Consider the following 23,431-nt stretch of genomic DNA (forward strand, 5'->3'; position numbering starts at 1 on the left):
ACAACTCCAGTAACTAAGAGAGATCCAGCTATGCAGATGAAGGATGAATTGGTTTGACCATCTCAAATCTCATACAGCCTTACTTTAATTAGGCCCTTACAGCCACCTTTGAGTTCAGAAATCCTTCTTGTTTAACAGTTTCTTCCTCCAGCACTGCCAGATCCCCAGGCAAAGTGCACAGAGCTGGAACCTGAGTCCCTGCAGAGCTTTGCCCAGCAGTGTTGTGGCACAGCTGATGGTGAGCTCAGGCACCCAGGGAACCACAGAGTTACTGCTGCTTACTGCCACCAGCAGCCCACAGCTGCACAAGGAGGTTTCTAGAAGTTGCCAAGAAGCCCAGGTGACCTGACAGAAGCAGAGTCTGCCCTTGGATTAAACAGATGGATAAAAACAACTGTGTGCACATGGCCTGAAGAGAGTGTCCTAGGTTGTGGCACTGTCCATGTGATTGTTAACCTGTGACAGTTGTACTCAACTCCACATGCAGCTGGTCCCCAGAGACCAGCAGCAACCCACACTGAGCAAGAAGGGTGCCTGGACTCTGAATGAACCCCCTAAAAATGTGGAGAATTTGTTAACAGGGTTGAAATCTTAAGATCCCTACAGACTAATGATCACACAACTACTACTACTATCTGTTATCTTGGTTAATGGAAGCACAAACAAGACACTCCCCAATTAAGAATAATTTCTTGGAATTTTAGACTTTTTCAGCAACAACATTCCTTTTGTCTTAGTAAGCTACAAGTGACAACTCTTTGTTTTAAGATCTCTGCCTCCTGAGGTTACAGAATCACAGAATATGCTGTTGAAAGGGACTCACAAGGCTCTTTGAGCCCAACTCCTGGCCCTGCTCAGCACCATCCCCAAGAGTTCCATCGGGTGTCCAAGATTGCTGTCCAAGTGTTTGAGCTCTGTCAGGCTTGGTGCCGTGACCACCCTCCGGGTGAAGAACCTTTTCTTACATCCAAACTAAGCCTCCCCTGACACAACTTCAGGTCACTTCCTCAGGTCCTGTCCCTCTGAGTCACCACTGAGAAGAGATCAGTGTCTGTCCCTCATCTTCCCCTCATGAGTAACTTGTAGCCTGCAATGAGGTCTCCCCCTCATTCTCCCCTTCTCCAGGCTGAACAGAACAAGTGCCCTCAGCCTCTCCTCACATGACTTCCCCTCGAGGCCCTTCACCACCTCTGCTGCCCTCCATTGGAGACTCTCTAATGGCCCAATGTCTTTTTAACATTGTGGCACCCCAAACTGCCCCAAACACAACATTCAAGGTGAGGCTGCCCCAGTGCAGAGGACAATCCCCTCCCTTGCCTGGCCAGTGATGCTGTGCCTGATGCCCCCCAGACAGAGATGTCCCTCCTGGCTGCCAGGGCACTGCTCACTCATGTTCAATTTCCATCAACCTGGACCCCAGGGTCCCTTTCATGGGCTCATTCCCCAGTCTGTCTGCATGTCCAGGATTGCCCCACATCAGGTGCAGAATCTGCCCCTTCCCCTTGCTGAGCTTCATATGTTGGTGATTGCCCGGCCCTCTGATATGTCAAGGTCTCTTTGCAGGGCCCTCCTGCCTTCAAGGGAGTCAGCAGCTCCTCCCAGTTTTGTACCTTCTGCAAACTTACTTAGCATCCCTTGCAGCCCTGTGTCCAAATCATGTGGACTCTCATCTGCTCTCCTTGTGTCCAGAGCTGAGGTTTTGCTGGCACTTTTCCTACTGTCAACAGAGATTTTAAACTGGATCACTTTGTGGTCACTGTGGCCAAGATGGTCACCAATCTCCACTTCAGCAATGAGACACTCTCTGTACACAAGCAGCAGATCAAGGAGGGCATCTTTCTGAGCTGGCTCCCCTAGGACCTGCTCCATAAAGTTGTCACCCACTTTCTCTGGATCTTCTGGTTGTGCCACCTGTGTGATGCCCCCAGTTAACGTCTGGCAAGCTGAAGTTCCCCAAAAGGACCAGGGCAGTTGACCTGGAAGTGTTCCCTTAACTCCTCAAAGAATAATCTGTCAGTGGGAGCTGGTGTCCCAATTTGTGGCTAGGAGGTCTATAGTAGCCTCCCACAATGACATTTGCATTATTTGTTTGCTCCTTATTCTTAGCCAAAGGCTCCCAGCTGTGCCACTGCCAGCTGTGAGCTCTGTACATGGTAACCCTTCTGTTACACACAGTGCCACCCTCCAGGTGAGGAAATGCTGTGGGATAGTGGAAGAATTTGAAATGTAAATGCATGGCTGCAACCTTAGAAAGGAAACTTGCAATGGCCATGTCATGTCTTATTTATTTCAGGATCTGAACTCTAGAATACATCAACATTGTTCTCCACCTTAAAGGACCCCAGAAGGTAAAAGGACTTTAACATACTGCAAGCTGTGTAGTCCCAGGAGTTTGGCAGGAGATAGCAAGGCTTTCATGGTCATGAAAACATTCAGGGGAACACAGTGAAGCAGCACTAAGTAGGCGAGGTCAGCAACAAGCAGGCACTTGCATGCTGGGGTGGACAGGTATGTGTGAAGAGGAGTGAACGTGTGGGGAGCACATCCAAACGCCCAGAGAGCACAGGGAGGAACATGGAGCTGGGAGATGAGGTGGGTGGACAGCCCCAGAGATGAAGGGATGCCTTTTGGCAGGAGCAGAGATGTTTTGCAGGGAGGAGCAGAGCGATGCGGGGCTTTGGGTGTGGAAGGAGGGAGGAGGGGAAAACTGGTGCAACAACAAAAAGGAGTGAGCAGGAGCTGCAATCATTGAGGCACAGGCTGGGGTTATCCAGGTGCTGCTGACTTCCCCTGGGCAGGGAGCTGGTACAGGAATTGCAGCACACACCTGAGATGTGCCTACAAATGCACAATGGTTCCTTGGGACAGTTTTACATGGGAGTTTTACAGCAGCATGTAATAGACACGGACTGTTTCCTGAGCTCTCTCACCTGTGGTGTCTTCACTGCATAAGTATCCCACACAGAGAGGATCCCTGGCTACCACCATGCACAAGGGAAGGCAACAAGAGAAATCCTGTGTCAGCAAGGAGCAGCACTGAAGAGAAAGTGCCTGAAATCACTTTCTCCTCTGGTGGACACCAAATGCAGAAGACGGCCTGTATCACTCACAATGTTTTAAAACTGATCAAGACTGATCCCATGAATCCCAGGCTGTATCTCAACATTAACTGTAATGTTAAAACATCAGGGCAGGGTGTAATGATGCCTCCCACACCCTGGCTCCACACAAAGGAAACCACTGCAGCCTGCAAGGCTTTTATGCAGAATAGTAAAGCTGGAGTTGAAGATGTCCCTCTGGTCTACAAAACAATGCCCCGAGCACTGTCAGCGAGTTGTTTAAGAGCAGCAGCACAGTGCTTAGCTGCCAAAACCCTCACCTCATCTCCACTTCACGCCTCTTGTTCAGAGCAGAGAGGGAGGAGCTGCAACTGGATGTTCATTACAGATCAGCTCCACACAGGCCACCTTGGGTAATAATGAAGTGCATGTAAAATTGCCCTAGAAGTGGAGCTCAGCACCAAATTCCCAAACAACACAATGTGAAGTACAGGTGCTGCAATTCTTCTGATGGGAAATAATAGTTCTTAACCTGGAACAAACAGGTTTGATTAGATATGCTCAGCAAACAGAAGGAACACAGGGGCCTTTGGAGCACAGGACACTTAAAAGGTGCTATCATGAGGCTACTTGGCACACAGTGCAAAATTAGGTTAGGCCTTTGTTTTCTTGGGAGATTCAATTGCTGGTTTCTGAGTTTCTGGACTCTGGGCTGGTTTTGTAGTGCTTAGATCACACAGACAGCCTCTACATGTAGAACATGCCTTTAGAACTTGAGATACTGTGATGTGCCTACAAATGTGCAATGGTTCCTTGGGACAGTTTTACATGGGAGACAGCAGCATGCACACACCTGCAGAGAATAAAATTATGCTTCTTTCTTTACAAAGCTATAGATCCAGACAGTACCACCACATCTACTTGAAATAATAATAGTAATTTTTAAAATCTGGATTATTGACAAAGATTTGAAAAGAAAGGTACACATGGTTTCATTTAAGCTATATAGTAAAATGACAAATCCCAAGCACTCACAACAGACATAGCTGGTAAAATCTGACAGCATTAAAGAAAAATGATAACTTATGTGCCTCCAACTGCACAAATGCATCTACCACATTCATGAGAGAAATCACTAAAGCCTCATGCCTCTGCCTTGGCCTGCCAAGGTGGGCAGGACTGGACAAGGGTTGTCACGAGTGTTTGCTACACTTGAATCACTCCAGTTCCAGGGTCTGAGACAAGAACTGTAAACAGTCTTGAGACCTGCTGAACCCAAGAAAGGCATCTCTGAGAATTTTAGCAGCTTAACTTCAAGCAGAGATCTCTGCAGACCTTGTAAATGCCCAGCTCTCCAGAGGGAAGGCAGCAAAATATTGCAATGGTGAATTTTAAACAAACTGGCTGCAGAGCTGAATTTAGCACAGGGAACACAGGGGCACCCCCCAAGTCATACTGCAGCCCTCCTTCATTAGCCCAAGTGCTGGCAAGGTATGCTATTCCAGCTTCAGGGAAGCACCAGTCCCTTCCCAATGCCTTCTCCAGGGCAGAGAGGGAGCCAACTGCACGGTGCCTAAAGCACTTGATGTCACCCAGCATCTTCCCAGCAACTCTGCAGGGCCCTGGGCAGCGATGCTCACAGCCTGACTGGTACAGACAGGGGAGCCCAGAGCTGGAGCACAGGCTCCTCCTGGACAGCCTCAGACAGCAAAAGCAGGCCATTCCCAGTGGCTGTCTGCTTAGGAATTTGTATTTTTGCCAGTAGTCAGCATCAAACCAGAGTTCAGCAAGGGGAAGGGAACATGGAAAAAGCACCTCACCCACTTCTCAGTAAATGATGATCACAAAGGGCAAGGAGGTCACTCTCATTGTAACCAGCAAGTGCAGGAAAAAGTCACTTTTCCATCACAGAGCAGGACTCATCTAGGAAAAGGCAAGTGCATCCTCAGGCTTGTGAGGTGAAGTGACACAAAGGCCTTAAGCCCCCAGCCCAGCAGCATCACTGCCCCACAAGATTGCTCCATGCCCAGCCCTCCTGCACTGCCACTGCCAGCACCCAGAGCCTGGAGCTGCCAGCACCAGGAAAAAACCTCTGCTAGGACTTTCCAGATCTGTGTGAGGGGGAAGAGCAAGACACAGCTGCCTTCTTCCCCAGCCTGAGGTGAAAGGAAGTGGTGCTTTCTTCACCTTGCTGGGTTTCAGGCAAATAAATCCTTTCCAGCAGAAACAGTAGCCCTGAGCAAGTTCTCTTGCAGCTGTAGGAGGCATATTTGCCCATAGATTTTATACTCTGCCTTTCTTCACCCATGCCAAAAATACCTTGATGTCCTTCACACAGACAGTGCTCACTCCACCTCCAGCAGGGAAAAGGAAAGTGAAGCCAGAGACTCACTTGACAATTTTGTTTCCTTTACTTCACCAGCATGAAACCACAGAGGAGAGAGGCACCTGTGCCTAGAGCTGAGACAGGAGCAAGAAGGGACCCTGTCATTCCCTGTCATCCCCTCCAGTTCCTGGAGCTCTCTCTCTTCCCTGCCCATCTGAGGTGATGGAGACCTGGCAGAGGGCTGGCACACATCATCTGTACAATTCCAGATACAGAGAGGACACTTTCCAAGCTGGCTGGTCAAATGCAGAAGACAGTTAGTGCAGCTATCCCAAATATCTCTGCGATTTGCAGGAAAGGGGGAATTTCACATCCCTTTCAGCAGGAACAGTCACCAGACAGACTGTGAACATGCTTTCCTTCTTTCTTTTCTTCTTCCTGCAGCTGGCCCAGCTTTCCCTAGAAGCAGGGCCCACCACCTATTGCAGATAAAACCCAAATCCCAATGCAAACCATGTTAACATTGACCCTGACCTTTTTTAGGCTGTCAAGAGGGGCTCATTTTGCTCCACCACACCCATGGTGTCCCTCAGACTGTCCCCCTTTGTAGTTCTCCCTGCAATGGTCACACTTTGCCATTGTGCTGCCCTGGCACCCACTGCAGACAGCTCTACCCAAGGGCCTTGGAATAAGGAACTAAAGGAATTAAAGGAAAAGGGTTTAATGACCAACTCCTCAGCTCAGCTGCATTCTTCCACCCCTATTTTTGCCCCAGGCTGTGCAATTCAGGCAAGTGCAATGAATGGGAAAGGTCAGAGATGAGATCTCTATTCTGGGGGCCCAGACAAGTTCCTGCCCCTGCTTTACACACAATGGCAGAGTTGGTTCACAAAAGGCAGGGCGGCAGCATGCCTAGGGAAGCCAAACCAGCATCACAGAATAATGAAACAAGAGGCTCTTCCCTTGCACTGAATGCATTTGGAGCCCAGTGAATGCTTTTTCATTCATGAAAATTAAGTATTTTAAAAGAATAAATAACAATTGTCACCGACACCTTTGACATAGAGCCTAATTGAGGCATGGGAGGTCAAAGCAGCTTGTTCCAAAGCCTTGGCTGCTCAGCAGCAGAGACAAGGCTGGCCTAGGCCCCTGTTCACCCAAATATGTGCTGTAACCACCAGGCATGGCCCCTCCTGCAGGCCACCCTGTAATACAGAACAAACTAGCTCTCATTTAGGGTGGACAGTGAAATCTCTAGCAGCTTGTTCTGGCAGGCTGGCAGTGGTGAATAGACACTAATTTTCTTAGGGCAGCCAAACCCCTCATTTGCCCAGAAAACCTTTCCACAAGCGAGGATACGCCTGAAGCTCTGAAAGTGCCCAGGAGCAAGAGCTGGCCTCCCCAGCTGTTTATATGATATTCAAAAGGAGAACAACAAGGAGACAGAGTTCTGAGAATCAGGATTTCCTACCATGTCCCAGGACTGTCCTGGCACTACCCTGCTCTCCCAACTGCTCCAGCACACCCAGGGCAAGGCATCCCTTGCAGGGAGCCCTCCCAGAAGGCAGCAGGCACGCAGGGTGCTCTGTGTGGAGAGATTTAAGAGCGTTTTCCTCTCTACCCCGCCAGGCCCAGCTGGGTCAGATACAGCACTTGGCAAGAGAAGAGCTCCCTGCTAATTTTAGCCTCTGCCTCTCCACCCAGGCAGCAGCAGCAGCTCAGCTGTGGAGAGCAGGGCAGCACCGAGGTGGAGGCTGCAAGCAGGCAGGGCGTGCCACACTGATGTGGGCTGAGGCAAATCCCTCCCCATGGCTGAGAGATGGAGCAAGGACAAACTGCAGCTCCCAGGGGACTCTTGTTCTGCCCAGAGGAATAACTGAGGCTGCAAACCTGCAACAGGATGCCACGAGTTTTACACATTTCGGGGCACTCCTGGAGGTGGTGCACCTTGGATGCCAGCATGCCATGCTGAACAAGCATCAACACTGCTCATAGGAGAGCCTGGTCTTCCCATAATAGTCCCTTCTCCAGCATGCTGCCTGCCACAGAATCCTTACCCAGGGATGGGAAGCCTTCCCTGCTGAGTCTGCAATGCTGCAGACCCTGATGTGTGAAACAGTGCTCAGGGTGGGAGGTGAGCAGGGAGAATTTCCTCGTGTCCAGACGCAAACTTGCACTGGTTCCAGCAAACAGCCCCTATCCCTCTGTGAAAGAGGAAAAGCCCCAAAAGGCATGGCAAGACAGGAAGGGGGCCCCAAGGATTATGAAAGGAGCAGAGGTGGCATGAACCTCAGCAAATTCAGAGAGTTTCTGGATTAAATGTTACCTGACCATGAACCATAGGACTATGTGCAAACCAAGCATCTCTTATTCAATTTTCACCGTACGTTGAGAAAAGGGACTTTACATCCTTTGCAAATGAGGAGGGATACATAAAAAATTCCTGACTATATTAGCAAATCTTTTTCTGCAGAAAAAACTGACAAAGTGCTGAGCATTTGTTTGACACCCAGGACAAACCAGGTAACCACACTCTGCCAGTCAAGAGCAGCATCTGCAGCACTGAGCACAATGCCCTACACAGATACCAACCACAGCAAAAAGCCATCATGCTACTGATTTTCAAGGCACCAAATACATTCTTAACCATCCTGGTAGAGTAGCTTATGATTCCTACAAGCTTCTCTAAGTTTTATCCCTGTATTTTCCTCCACCTCTTTTAAACCTAAAATAGTGGTTTATTCTGTGCCCTCTTCTTTCTACATCTCTCTTTTTGATCTCTGGTCCAGCCTCTCTGCTCCACTGAAACCCCAAGTATTTCCTTCTAAACTAGTCTTCAGTTCCTTACACATTAAAATATTTTAGGGGCCATTGGCATTTTCTGATCACTCTGCTCTGATACTGGTCTCACTATGTCCCATTTTTAGCCACTCCTTACTTTTGTTAAATAATTCCTGTCATCTGTACTTTCAAATGGTTCCTCTTCTGCTAATTTTACCTTCCAGGTTTCTTTCTTCCTCTACTTCTGCATGAGCTGCCAAACTTGCTAAAATGCTTCTTTCCCTCCTTGATCTGCCTGTGTTGTGTACCAAATTCAAACGAAGAGTTATAAGAAAAAGGTGAAAACAAAACTTACAAAGAATATTTAAAAATAAACAAAAAAACAACAAAAAAACCCCTACCAAAAACAAAACAAGAAAACCGAAACAAAACAAAAAGCCAAAAAGGAACAACCAAAAAAAGAAAAACACAAAACGAAAAAAACAGGAAAAAAACCCCCAACTAGTCATGCCTTTTGGGAAGCATGGAGTTTTGGGAAAAAGCACTCAAGAAAGTGTACTGGAAGACCCAGAGTTAATTGGCAGAGCAATTACAATTTGCAAAGCAAAGGAAATCGGCCACATGGCTGGGGCTGATGGAATGCAGACAGTGATCAGACAGTTCAGACAAACTGAAATAATACTGGCCAGACTGAGGCAGGGTACAGCAGGAGTTCAAAGAGGGAGTGCACCTTCCCCTGCCCCCCCCAGCACACACCAAGGACCCTCTTCCCCACTGCAGCAAGTGAGATGTGCCTGGAAAAGCCCTGAGAGACCTGCAAGGAAGGGGGGGTATGTTGGGAGGAATCACACGTGCAGAGCTGTGCCACCAACATCAGCACTTCTTCAGAGCAGCAGCAGGGATGAAGATGAGGGCTCAGGGAGAAGGGAAAGGAACGGGAAAGGTGGAAGCATTTATCAGCTGGAGGTGAGCAGCACCATGTCAGCAACAGAGAAACTGCCAATGCATGAAAAGCACTGGCAGAAAAAGCAAATTAAATTCAGGCTCAATGCTGGCAACCTTAGCTCCACTACTGGAGCAGGTGAGCAATGTGAACAAGTAAATAGAGATCATCAGCTACAGCCAGTAATTCCATGGAAAAGGAAAACACCCATTACCAAGGTTAAATTCTGTCAAACCCTGGTCCCACAAAGTGTGCGCAATTCCCTGAAGAAAAAGTAACCAAAACAGCAGAGACAGAATTAGAATACATCTTTTCAAGTATAAATAAGCTCCCAGCATAGCAAAACACAGAGCAGGACAACTGGCCTTCAACTCATGCAACTTAAAAAGTTCTTCCTGACTGAGGAAGCAGCTGAAAAAGAGCAGGATCAGGAACGGCCCTGGGAATTGGTGACAGAGACAGAGCAGCCAAGGCACACGGACAAAGAAAGGTGATGAAACAAGCTCTGCTGTGCTCCTCATCCCACAAACCCAGGACTGCTTAGGTCCTGATTAATTAAGACCTGTATAAAAAGGGTTTTGCCCCTGCCTGAGAGGGGAGAGGAGAATGATGGTCCACACCAAACCACTCCTGGGGGTGCAGGCGCTTACAGCTGGTGGTGCAGCCAGCACATGGAGACAAACCAAGCACCAGCTTGGCAACACCTTTTTTTCCACAAACCACCATTCAGGCTTGTGTTTAGTGCTGAAAATCTTTCTAGAACCCATATGAATTTAGATCCATGCATATATTTTACATTGCTACCACGCAGCTGATGGCATCTCTCATCTTTCCTTTGTGTCCCTATCTGCCTTCCCACAAAAAAGTGGGCACCCACTTGCCTTGCTGCTGTGGGACACCTCTGTTCTGAACACCCCTGGAACCTGAGGGAGTTGTGGGTCAGCAGCCACAGTCCCTGTGGTTATGGGGCCCAGAACAGAAGGCAGCAAGGTGGCTCACAGCATGAGGCAATTATATGGCCAAGGATGGCTGTTTGGGAAGCTGGGATACCTGTGACATGAAAGATGATCCACTGTGAGAGAAGGAAGAGGCTGGGAAGGGGGTGAAGGACCCCTTTCCTGGGGATCCCACCTGCACATCCTGCCCCTTTCCTGGGGATCACACCTGCACATCCTGCCCCTTTCCTGGGGATCACACCTGCACATCCCATGCAATCCACCCCTTTCTGGAATATCACACGCCCCTTGGGACACACCTCATACTCATCCACCCCTTGGGGACGCATCCTGCCCCTGGGGATCCCACCTGCACATCCTACCCCTTGCCTGGAGATCACACCATTCTGCTGCCTCCTGGGCTGCCCTCCACCTCCCCTCAAATGCTTTAGGCTCCAGCCTCTTCCTCAGCCCATGCCTAAGATTCCCTGGATGAGATGGTGCCTACAAGATTCTGGGGAACAGGGAGGGGGAATGTGGTCCTTTGTGACCCCCCCCCAGTGATGCAATTCCCTGCAAATGTTCAGCTCTCCACACTCAGCAGAGGTGCTCCAAGGGAGATGAGGCTCAGCCTCCCTCTGGCCACTGTGCTGGCACAACAGGAGTCTCACAGAGGTTCACCCTTGCTCTACCCTTGATGTAAAAACAAACCTTCTCACTGCCTTTTTGTTGTTGTTGTTCCCCTAACAAGAAAAAGAAGCAACACATGAGCTGGGAAAGAACTTAATAATGCCTTTGTTCTTAACCCCTCGGCTTAGATGTTACTTTGAATTTCCAAGTAGATGCAGCTAACTACTCCCTCCCATTGGTGTGAGAGTACAGGCTGTGGGGCAGAACTGTTGGTCACAGAATTTACTCTGACACAAGCATGCACTGATGTTTTCAAGACAAGGGAGAAGCCTCATTTTGCAATTGCTATTTACTCCTTATGCAAAGCAGACAATTATTACCAAGGTACACCTCTGGAAATTATAGTCCAGTCAGGTTCAATGGAAAAACTTGGTTTTGGCAGATTGCTTATTTTGAATTTTTGATGGAAAACAAACAAAACACTCCCAACTGGGCTACTTACAAGAAAACATGGACTGTGGCAGCTACTGCAGAGTGAGCTGCTGCAGCAGGTAGTGGAGGGTGTTAGTACAGGGTGGTCTGGACAGGATCTTCTCAGCCCATTATAAATTTTGTTGTGCAGCTCAGATGGGGTTAATAGCACCCAGACATGACTACTGCAATTTTACAGAAAATTGCATTATGAAATATAAATAAAACTAATTTAGGAAGTGAAGGATTTACAAGAAGGGCTGCAGACATCTTAACTAGGCTCAAATGAGTGGCAGCTCTGAGAAAGCTGTTGGGAGCTGCCAACACCAAACATATGGGCCAAGCCCACACTAATGCCATGGAAATAAATAAATAGCCTCTTCAAGGAGAGGTAAAAAGACTTATTTAGAATGGCAGGAAAAAATACACATATCATAAATACAGATAGATTATCCCCACTCCAAGAGAGCTCTACTAGGTAATTCTGTGGTCATCACAGGCAATGACAGAGATAAAAATACTTTTACTGGTGAATGGAATACAACAGTACGTGACAATGAACTACTGTTTAGTGAGTGTGAATTTACATATTTCAGTGAAACACAGGCTGCCACATAAGGCTACTAGCTCCTAATGCTCACAACTCAGAACATATGAGGAAAAGAAAGTCCAAAAGATAACACATGCCCGTTATAGTCAAGCCTTTGATCTGTATTCAGTGTTTTTACATTACTGACTAGCACTGGCTGTCAATTTCCAACTGATAAAAACAAACAAAAAAAGAATATTTGAACTATCAGAAATTAACATCGAGGTCACTGGAGTAAGAAGGGAAAGCCCCATGGATGATGCAAAGACCTGGGATTTGCCATTTGTATCTCTGATGGAAAACAGTGACACAGAAAAGGAAAAATAGCCCCAGACGTGATAATTTTGCCACAGGCCTAACTATAAAGTAATCTGTGACAGCTTAATCACCTTCTTTTAGAAGCTGGGTGGAAAAAACCCACATTGACCTCTTTTCTCCCTCAAAAAACCCCCAGGACAACTCAAATGAGAAATACAGAATGCTTAAAAAACTAAGCCTTAGGAAATTATAAAATCAGAATCAGCAATCTTTTATGGGGCACTGATGCTTCAAGGGGACTCAAGTCCACCCAAAATCTTTGGATGGTCTAAAATGATTCAAGATCTTGAAGACTGACTGCTTGAATATTATTATTCTGTGTAGTTGATTTAAATTATTTATTATGGCAACACGAATTATTTTCCTGTGATGTCTTAGGAGAACTTAATGTCAGCACAATCCCAGACCATCAAAGCATCTCAAAGCATCAGGAACTCTCTCCAGAACAGGAACATCAAAGGCCTTTGCACTCTGGCACGGGAAAGTCTTCTCAGGAAAACAGAAATACAGAGCAGCTCTGGTCAAGATCCCAGTGCACTCTGGCTTGGCTCATGATACACACAGGCTATGAATTTCTAACATCATTTCCAACTTGACATGAAAAGGGTGAGTATCCACCTCAGCCCAGATTCACAACTGTTTCCACCCAAGGCACATGGCTCTTTCTGAAATCTCACACCACATGTAAATCAGCCAGCTTATTTCCTTTTCTGGAAAGTCCTTCTCAGCTATTACTGCAAGTCAAAAAAAAAAGCAATGGAATTGGGAAGTGACTGTGAGAGGCAACATCAGTGCAGAGCAAGAACAAATAGGAAAGGGAAGGGCAACAAAATATATAAATTCCTGAGGGTAGGAGGAAGAACCCATAATTACTCCACTCCCAACTGCCAGAACCTACAGGGCAGTCTCTGTCCTCAGGAGAGCATCCTGCCTTTCTCCATCCTGCAGATGTCAGTAATTTCAAACCACCAGATGAAAGATGATGTCCACCTTCCCTCACGTCTGCCTGGACCTGCAGGTGGGAGAAGGCAGAGCCCCTCTGTTACTGCAGCACACAGAAGCATCTCCAGAAGACAGCATCATTCCTCTGCCATCATTCCTCTGCCCTCCCCCTGTGATGTGAGGGAGATGCACAGGAGGGCACCCCTGTGAGAGCCAAGCTATTCTAATCCAGTCCCACTCATGACAGGAAGGTGTACGCAGGAATACATGCTGTTCTGGCACACCACTACATAAATCTGTCATAGTTAACATGAGTACATGAAGAGATGACACAGGAGTTTATTTATAAAGGTGGTATGTAATCTTGGCAAATTATTTGGGGATCTGCTGAGGCCAGACAAACTGCAGGCCAAGTTCCAAGAAAACAAACACCCACCTGACTGAAGTCAAGTGGTGAAGAAGCACCAGGTTCACACCCTACCTGCAGCACCTACCCGTTCTGGCCCAGGACAAGCATGGCACAGCCACCTGAGATCTGGCCTTCCCCAATGAACCTCCCAACCAAGCTTCAGGGTGATCCACATTGCTCCCTACAACCCTGGTATGAAGGTGTTTGACAGCTGGCTTGCAAGCAAAGCTGAGTTAATAGAAGAAATAACTATTGATGATTTTCGAGTGTGTCCATAGCATGGAAACAGATTAGAAAAGATAAATGAAAATTTTGGTAAACTAGACTACATGCATAAGTAGATGTGTATACATGCCTTATTAAATTTCTGTAAAACTTATGTCAATTATATTGATGTTTACTACTTTGCACCAATGAAGATCACGCTTTGTTAAGAGTTGGAGAACACGCAGAATAAAAATCTTTTTTCTTCTTACACCCTGATCACGAGTGTATGTCACATCCAGCCTAACAGTGACACCCTGGGCTCTCCCTGGAGCCTGTGGGAGCAGTCTGTGCTGTGACCACGACCTGGGGATGCTGGCTCCCCTTACACACACAGAGCAGGATGCCCCAGCAGCTCTGGTCACCCTGACCCCCTGGCAGGAACCCTGCCCTGCCTGCAGGGCACATCCCTCCCCTCCACTGCTACAGGCCCACAGTGTTCTTTGGGAATGGTGCTGCCCTGTGAGCCTCACCAGTGTCCTTCTAAGCACAGAAACACCACATGCAGGTTTCATGGTCCAGAGGGGGTGCTTTGAGGGGGATACCTGGGTTAGCAGCTTGCACAGAGAGGAAATACTTCAGACATCTCTCCCTCCACTGCTACAGGCCCACAGTGTGCTTTGGGAATGGCGCTGCCCTGTAAGCAAAGGCCTCACCAGTGTCCTAAGCACACAAACACCACATGGAGGCTTCATGACAGATATTCCCTTCAGGAGGAGGTGCTTTGAGGGGGATACCTGGGTTAGCAGCTTGCACAGAGAGGAAATACACACTTCAGACATCTCTCCCCTCAAAGATACAGGCCTACGATGTGCTTTGGGAATGGCGCTGCCTCATCAGCGTCCTTCTAAGCACACAAACACCACATGCAAGCTCCATGGTACAGACACTCCCTTCAGAAGGGGGTGTTTTGAGGGGGATACCTGGGTTAACAGCACAGAGAGGAAATACACACTTCAGACATCCCCCTCCCAACAGCTATAGGCCCACAATGTGCTTTGGGAATGGCGCTGCCTCACCAGTGTCCTTCCAAGCACACAAACACCACATGAAGGCTTCAGGGCACAGACCTTCCCTTCAGCAGGGTGTATTTTGAGGGGGATACGTGGGTTAGCAGCTTGCACAGAGAGGAGATACACCCTTCAGACACCACATGGCCCCATTTCTCCCCACGTGCACTGAGGAACCTCGGGGGCAATGAGCTCAGCAGGAGAGCGATACCGTGCGTGCCCAGGCAGGAGAGATGGCGTGTGAGGGATTGCAGGAGCCAGCCATGAGCATGAGAATGAACCTGCAGGTGTAGGTGTGCTCCTCAGGGGGTGTGCGCACACAGGCAACAGGAGGAAGTTGATACATTACATTAAATGTCCAACCTCACCTTTCTGCCAGAGACACTTTTCTCACACAAGCACATTCACCTGCCCATTCACATCAATATTTGGGCAACTTGCACTGCTCTGTAGTGGCCTGGATGCCTGAAGGTCAGAACTCATCATGGTGCAGGCATAAGAAGCCAATGTTCTGGGAAAGCAAAGGGATACTGAAGATGTACATATTGGGGAGTTGAAAGTCTTGCCATAAGGACTTCTTTACTTGTACATCTCCATGGTTTCTTCCGAGCCCCTCCTATTTTCCACTTCAGAGAGTGGGAATATGCACTCCTGAGTTAGCAAAGCAGCAGCCTGAAACCCTAAACGAGACACAAACCACCACCACAATCCAAGATAGGAAGATAACACACTCCCAGTGGTATTTACTCACAACAATCAAATGTGGAGGAATGGGGGTAGGTCGAAGCAGCTGGGAAGGACAAGTTAAGAAAGGGGCCCCCAACCCTTGTTCCTACAAGCTGCACCTCCCAGGATTCCAACCTGATCCTGAACACCTTCCTTCCCTGTGCCTGGCTCAGTGTGACACTGAGCACAACCTGCAATAAAAGAAATCAATACAAATGATTTATAGACTCCTGAAATACCACGGTCTTTGCAGCAGAAAAAACAGATTCTGCACAGTAATGGCTGGAATGACCTCACCTCCAAGTTTCTTCAGGGATGGGGCTGTGTTTTCACTATGCTGACACAAGATTTTTTTGCAAACACAGCCCACTGACACCAGCCTCACTCCCTCAGTCATACCCTTCTGCACAGGGGGGCAAGATGAGGCACTGCTGGGCACAGAAGAGAAAAACAGAGGGAGCAGGAGGAGTTGTCAGACCCACCACTTCTTCCATCCAAACAGCATGGCAGCAGCTCTGGGAAGTGGCAGTGTTTTGGGACGAGGGTTTTCCCTGAGCCAAGACCTCTCCCTGCCCTGAATAACAGCAGTAAAGGCAGGATGCAGGACTTGCTCTCCAGACCTCTGTGTTTTCTCCCTCCCCAACACCTCATTCACCCTTTAAATAATAAAGTTTTCCCAACTCCAGCAGGAGCAAACTGTGCTGTGTAGCAGCTCATAAAGATGAGGAAAACATTCCTAGTGGAGAGCCCACTGCAGAGAGGTTAGTGCCTGTCAGCAGCAGCAGTAAATAAGACTGTCTCCAGCTCTCTGGGTTTCCTGGCAGGGAGGCAGTGTCCTGCCTGTTACAACTTGTTTTGGATGACAACAGGCCACATTCCACGAGAGGAGAGTGTGCCCATCTCCAGCTCACAGCAGGCTGCTTGTTTCTCTTCACTCAGCTGTAAACATGTTTAAGATTCCTATAAACACCTATTGAGCAGCAAAGCAGCCAAACATGCTCAATTAAAAAAAAAAAAAAAAGGACCAGAAGGCAAACCCCACAACAGAAACACCCTCCTACCCAGGAGCAAACAGTCCTGCCAACAAGGCTCCCTGGAAAGAATATGTAAGAATATCATCTTAATACACTCACATCACAAGGAATAAAACAAGATATTTTCCTTTACCTGACCAACTACTCATTTCAGCATCCCCTTCAAAGGAAAGCCATCACTCACAAGACCCCATACTATCCTCTGTGTCTGCCCAGCCCATGCCAACCTCCCTGGAAGCTCAACTTTCCCAATCAGCTTTGGCACATAGAAATGCCAAGCCATGGTGTACACCAGGCACGAGTTCTGCACCTCAGGCTGATCCCTCACAACCTTTCACTTTAACATTACAGCAAAGTTTTCCTCATGCCAGAGACTCTCCCAGCACGTGGTGATGAAGCATCATGAATGCCAATGGATACTGATGATTACAGGATATTCTCCTAAACTCCTCATTCACTTTTATGCAAACTGTTTTACCTGCTTGACTCTGCTGCACAGCAGAGCTGCAAACACCTCAAGAGAGGACAGTCAGGGCCCTAATTTTTCAGCATCACTTACTCAAACACCCATCCCTGGGTGTTGATCTGCTCTCTCCAGCACACACTGACCTGGGGGGTAAGAGGAGGAGAGGAGTACAAAGCCCAGGAGGACCCACCATGCCTGGAGACTTGCTCTAAGACACAGACTTGAGAGCAGGGATGGTGCGGGGGCATCAGAGGGGCTTGTGCTCCATCTCATGCAGGGCTGAGAGGAAGAGCAGTATTTTCTGAGTCCTTACTGCCTTGCAAGAGGAAGACACGCTTCTCTGGAAAGAGAATAACAAACTTGGCTTTCCATACACAGGCTGTACTATAATGCCTTTTAGGGAGGCTATAAGAAACTCCATTACAGGCACAGGAGATGGAAACAGTGATCTCCTGCAGACCTTTCAAGCCCAACAGCTTTTCACCCTTCTGGACCCAATGGAGGAGCCTTTTGTCTAGAAAAATTGCCCAATAAAGAGCTTTTGTATTTTATCATTAATAACTGTTGCATCAGCTAAGTTGGGGTGGCAGCTCTTGGTTGGTCCCAGGAGTGACTTACAATAGGGCTCCCACCTGGGACATGCAACAGAAAACAATGCAGAAAACAAGGGAAAAACTATTCATGCCTTGCAGAGTCACTCCCCCTTCTCAGCTTCACAGGATCCTGGAAAGAGTCACCACATGGAGTCACAAACACAGCCATGCCTCTCCCCAAAGAAGAAAATATTACTTAGTTGTAAGAGCCAAAAGAAAACAAATACTATTTGTCTTCTGCTCGGATTTCTGATTTCTCTTAAAACAAAACAGGCTTTTAGAGGCAGTAGGGCAAGAGGAAGGGCGGGGAAGGTCACAGATTAACCTTCCTCCTGTTAGCAGGTTCCAGGATTCTGGCTACAAGGCCAAGAAAACATGACACCAAGTGCCCAGTGTGACCACAGCCCTCTGTGATGCTGAGCCATGAGGAACTGCCTGCCAGAGGATTTTACCCTCCCACCCTTTCCATCAGCATTTAAATACCTCCTGTTTGCAATGAACAGCAACATCTCTGGTGGATTTAAGAGAATCTGGAATTTTACATAATTGAACTTCAGTAGAATGCAATTATTTTGCTCATGTTCTGTTTTGGTTGGTAGTAACTGCAGTCATCTCACTGTTTCCAGTTTCAGTCTTAAAACAGAATGACTTTTATAACAGAGATGTAAAAATAACCCTGTTTTAAAGCAAAAAGGAACAATCCAATTCACTAAGCAAGTTGTTTTCTGCTGCACATCTCTGCTTCACCCTCCTTCTCCCTCTGCATTGCTGGCAGTGAAAGGACCATCAGCTGTGCAACTCCAAGCACCTGACTCAGCCCCTCTCTCCTCATAACCACTATTTGAAATACTTCTCAGTTGTTTCCTCCCTTGCTTCTACACAAGCCCTCTGCCCACCTGTACAAATCTTCTCTAAGCACTTTTGGTGGGGTTTTGCTAAAGTTATTAACAGTAAAAGGCATGGTGAGATTGCATGAAAGATGTAATGCAAAATAGACTCATAGGGCAATTCATCTTCTCATTCTACCAAGCATAAAAAGAGGATTATTACTAGAGGATTTAGCCAAAAAAATCAGACCTGTACTCTGCTGGAACAATAAATATGCCTTTTTAGTCTTAATATCATGCATAATACAGAACAAATATACAAGCTGAAGTCCTTTAATAGACTTTGTGGGAGTAGATATTCATGGTGCTCCTTGCACAGCCACAGTCCAAAGCTTTAAGACTGAAACCAAGCCTCACTCGTGGGAGTAAAAATTAGGAGGTTTATAACACGTAATGAAAGCACCAATATACTTGAAAGTATCAACAGTTAAACACTAACACGTAGTTAAACATACTTTCAAATTAGATTAGTATCAAGTACCGATATGGTTTAATAAACAGCAGCAACATCAGAGGCTTTTACCAAACCATGAGCCGTTCGAAACTTTTCTCTAACTCAAAAAAGAGAAGCACAAAAAGCCACACGACACTGACAGAATTTTCCTCTATTTCAGAAAGCAAAGCGCAGCTCTTTGCACTTTGCCTGAGCCCTGCTGTACTCCCCAAAGTTTGCAGGCAGCGAGCCCGTTAGCGGGCGGGCAGGGCGCCTCTCCGGGCGCGCATCCCCTCCTTCTCCTCGCACCAAAGCCGCGTTCAAAGCATCTTTGCTGCCTTACAGGTTCGCACCAAGAACGACAGACATCTCAAAGCCGCGGCTCCGGGCTCTATAGCTCCAGCACGGTCAGCTTTGAGTAGGTCTCCCGGCAGAGAGGGGTGGGAGCCAAAAGGCAGGCCAAAAGCAGGGAAGGGAAGCCCCAGCGCCCGGCCGCTCCCGGGGGCCAAAGCCGCGCTCCGACCCCCGCGGCTGCTGCACTCACCCGCGCTCCCCGCCGGCCTGGACAGAGGGCACTGCACGGGCTCCCGAGGCTGCCCGGGGGCTCCCGAGGATCGCGGGGCTGCCCGGGGGCTCCCGAGGCTCCCCGGGGGCTCCCGAGGATCCCGGGGCGCCCGGGACTGCGAAGAACGGGACCCCCCGCTCCCTCCCGTCCCCTCCGGCCCCGCTCCCGAGGATCACTCACTGCGCTCCGGGGCAGCCCCGCCGCCGGCCGCCGCCACCAGCTCCAGGTAGGCGGCCCAGAGCCCGAGGGCGAGCGCGCCCAGGGCCAGCAGCAGCCGCAGCTGCCTCCGGCGCCGCAGCCGCGCCAGCAGCCGGCCCCGCATGGCGCCGCTCAGGGCGCCAGGCCCCCGCCGCCCCCGGCCATGGCTCTGGCTCCGGCCCCGCCGCTCCGGCCGCACGACCCCGGCGCTGCCGCCGTGCGCGGCGCGGGGCGGGCCCAGGTGCGCGCAGCGCCCGCCCCCGCGGGCAGCCCCGGCCCCGCGCTGCCACCGCCCCCCGCACCTGCCTCCGCCCCGGGGAGCGCGGCCGGGGGCGCCGCTCCCGCCCTGGCCGCAGAAAGCCGCCTCGGGGGCGGTGGAAGCTCCGAACGTTCCTCACGGCCGCTCTCCGTGCCAGCAGGAGCGTTGGTGGTGGAGTTGGTGTTGTTGGAGTCGGTGCATCCCGCCGGTGAGGATCGGGATGGTAACTCCTCTGGAGAGGGGGGAAGTAGAATGAGAGGGACGATTCAAATTCACGCTGGTACTACACACAGCTGAATCCATTTAACGCGTCGTTCACCTGGTGCAACAGGTGTATGTAATTGGACGTGCATCGCTCGGTGCGCAGGAAGAGGGCTGGTGAAGCCTCCAAACCTGCTTTCTGAAGCAGCTGAGCAGATGCGATGGTAAATCGTCAGACCCCTCAGCGAGAGGGTGTCAGAGGCTTACAGAAAGATCAGGACCTTTTCTGGGTGAAATTGCTGCTTCATTATATGTCCCAAGCACAGTTTTGAAGTGACTTCTCAGAGTCCTTGCCGTGCTGTTGGTTTCATTCACATCACCAAGCTGTCTTGGAGGCTGCAAACTGCATTCCTCCTCGGTGAAGGAAAATGGGAGATAACATCTGGCATGTACACGATGTATCCAGCTGGGGAGCTAGTCCAGAGCTACCCCTTTCCAAAAAGGGAATGTTGTGATGTGGGTGTTGGGTCATTGGTGACAACTGTTTTCCTTCACAGCTCCATCCTGCACAGATGCAGCTCCTGTGCTGTGTGGGACCATGAACAGAAACTCTCAGGCTGAAGTTGGTTTTTAAAATTAATGAAATGATGGTACTCTTTTTTTTTCTTGAGACCCCTATTTAGAAGTAGCCTTCTTAAGTGTGAGGCTGTGCAAAAGGATGCTCGCTGTTCTTTAGCTTAAAAAATGTGCCAAAAGCCTTTTAAATGACATTGAGGGACACAGCACAGTGGTGTGAGTCCCAGCAGGGACAGGCTGACACTGGCAGACTGCTGGTGCTGGTTGGGGAGCTGGAGCAGCATCTGTAGTCCTGGGCATCAGACATTGAACAGAACATTCCCAGCATCCAGGCAGCACCAAGAAACATTGCTATTGATGGACCAAGGGATGAGAGGTCTTCTTTATATGAATGTCTCACAAAGGTTTCAGAGCCATCTCCCTTCAACTCTGTGCTGGAGATGTTTCTTTTGCTCAGGGAAAGCACAGCAAGAGGGGTTGTACCCCATGGCAAAGCTGAAAAGACTTTTTTCTCAAGTTGGAAACAAACCCATGGTGTGGGAGCCTGTGAGTGGCTCTGTCCTTGGGCTTCCCCAGCCTCCCTGGGACAAGGTCCATGGTGCAGCTTTGGAGGATGCAACGCTTGTGTTCCTCCTTCCTACCCCATCTGAGGCCACAGATGCACATCCATCATCCAAGCCTGAATAATGGGGGATAATTCCTCCAGTGTAAACAGAAAGAGCTGCCAATAGCCAGACACCACCAGTACACACACAACTAAAAATGGGAAACTCTGCAATTTCATTATTACAAGGCAGGATTCTCATGAGGGCATGACACTGTTGAGTTTTTTGGTGGTTGTGTTAGTTTGAGGTTTATCCAGCATGAGAGAAATAAACCAAATTTTTATATATGTTCCAAAAAAGGCAGAAAATACTAAGAAAAGTGTGTAATAAATACAGATCTAAATTTAACTTTGTTTAAAGAATGAGAATTTAATGATGTATTCTTAGCAGAAAGTTGTCTGCATTTCTTAAATGAACAACCTTATGCTTGAAAAATAACAACTGCACTTTGTTGCATATTAAAATAAGTAATCACATTTTTCTCTAGTGGGCATTGTACTAAAATGGAGGGAAGGGAAAAGTGAAAGTAAAGGCTAACAGTAGCATTGTCAACTTCTGAAGAAACAAACTTCTGCATGAACTGTGCTGTGATACAGAAAAGCTCTTGTGTCTGGAGAAAAAGCTGAAGGAAATGACTATGGCATGGTCATATCTGTTACAATACAGTTACAGCAGAACAGTTTTAAGGACCAAAATTAATCTGAATGTGAAATAAATAGTGAAGTCATAAACTTCAGTAGCTCTGCACTATACTTAAAAATAACTTACTTTGGACCACTTATTCATTGCAGAAAGAACAGATATTCAGGAATAAGATTCTGGCAGTGATGTTCAAAACCACCTCACCTAACTGTTTTTATCTCAAGTCTGCTAGCAGTCTTATAGCCTCAGATTCCCAGGCATCCCAAGTCACAGGAGGGTGTGCCCAGCCCTCCACCTCTCTCACTGTGTGCAATGTGCTGGGGGCAGCCCTTCAGGCCGAGAAAAGCAGGTGAGCTGGAGGTGGTGAGACAGGAATAGGACCCATGGTGTGTGGAGGTGACTCCAACAGGAGCTGGCACTGCCTGATGGACCATCTTTGGATATTGGACATTGCTGCTGGCTTCAGGACACATCTCTCCCAGCCTACCCTGAATACCCACTTCAAAGAAACTGGCTCTTTGCCAGGAGTATTTTTTGGCTTTGTTTGAGCTGCTGTTTGTTTTCTATCTTGGCTATGCTCCCTCATGATAAAAGCAGCCTTTGATACAAGTGTAGCACTCCTGTTCCTCCTGGCTCACCCTTCTCTAGATGCATCTCTGAGCATCTCTGCTTCTTATGTTTTTGCTTCTAGTTATCTAACATCAGTTTTTCTGTTCTGTAAATCACTTTTAGCTCCATGCCAGCATTGTTTCTCTGTAGGCTCCCCAAAGGTTCCATTATCTGCCACTTGCTCCTTCCCTTCTTTCTTCTTGTGCAATTTTCAACACTAATTACAAGTTCCACACCACAGATACCAAACTGTCCCTAGACCTCACCACCCTGGTGGCTCCATACTCCTCTTCCTGACCTCAGCTATGCTCTGAAGCACAAACAATGACTTCATCTCAATATTCTCCATAGAAATGGCTCAAAGGCAGAAGTGTTTCTAAGAGGAATAAGCATTTTCTGAAGACACAACTCCCTGTTATTTCTCTTTTTGGCACCTCAGAATTTGATTGTGCTCTGAAAGGCATTACTAGTGGAGCAATCCCAGAAAAAATCCCTGTCAATGCTGCAGTTGAATATCACTGTAAGGGAATCAGTGCAGCCCCAAAATTAAAAGCCTGTCAGCAGAAGGACCCCCTTGCTCAGCTAAATGGTGCTGATGCAGGGAGTTGTGCTACCATGGTCATATTTTACTGGTGCAGTAAGGAAGAAAAATAATAAAGGAAAGGCCTCATAAAATCAGGTCTGCTCTGTTATATCAGTGGCTAGCCTTGTCATGCCAGCAGTTTGCAAGTTTCCATGTGAAAGCAATCCTGGTGTGAACAGTTCATTAATATAACAACCTATTCCTGGGTGAAAAACAAGCAGCACCTGCATAAACATTAAATCTACCCCATGGGAACCAGTGAAGAAAATATGTAAACAATTTAAGAGGAGAGAGATTTGATGGACAGTTAAAATACATTTTACTAACCAATGAATTGGCAAGAAAGCTCCTAACCAACTGGAGTCCCACATGAGGTC

General features: G+C 48.2%; 1 protein-coding gene across 1 annotated transcript in view; it reads right to left on the minus strand.

Annotated features, from left to right (window-relative positions):
* Positions 1–19,703, minus strand: part of B4GALNT3 (beta-1,4-N-acetyl-galactosaminyltransferase 3) — a 63,108-nt gene extending 43,405 nt beyond the window's left edge. Inside the window, exon 1 of the mRNA XM_030959736.1 lies at positions 19,562–19,703. Coding sequence (XP_030815596.1) covers positions 19,562–19,703 — 142 coding nt within the window. The remainder of the gene's footprint in view (positions 1–19,561) is intronic.
* Between the last annotated feature and the right edge of the window lie 3,728 nt (positions 19,704–23,431).

Source organism: Camarhynchus parvulus, chromosome 1A (assembly GCF_901933205.1).
Source record: "Camarhynchus parvulus chromosome 1A, STF_HiC, whole genome shotgun sequence".
Lineage (NCBI taxonomy): Eukaryota > Metazoa > Chordata > Aves > Passeriformes > Thraupidae > Camarhynchus > Camarhynchus parvulus.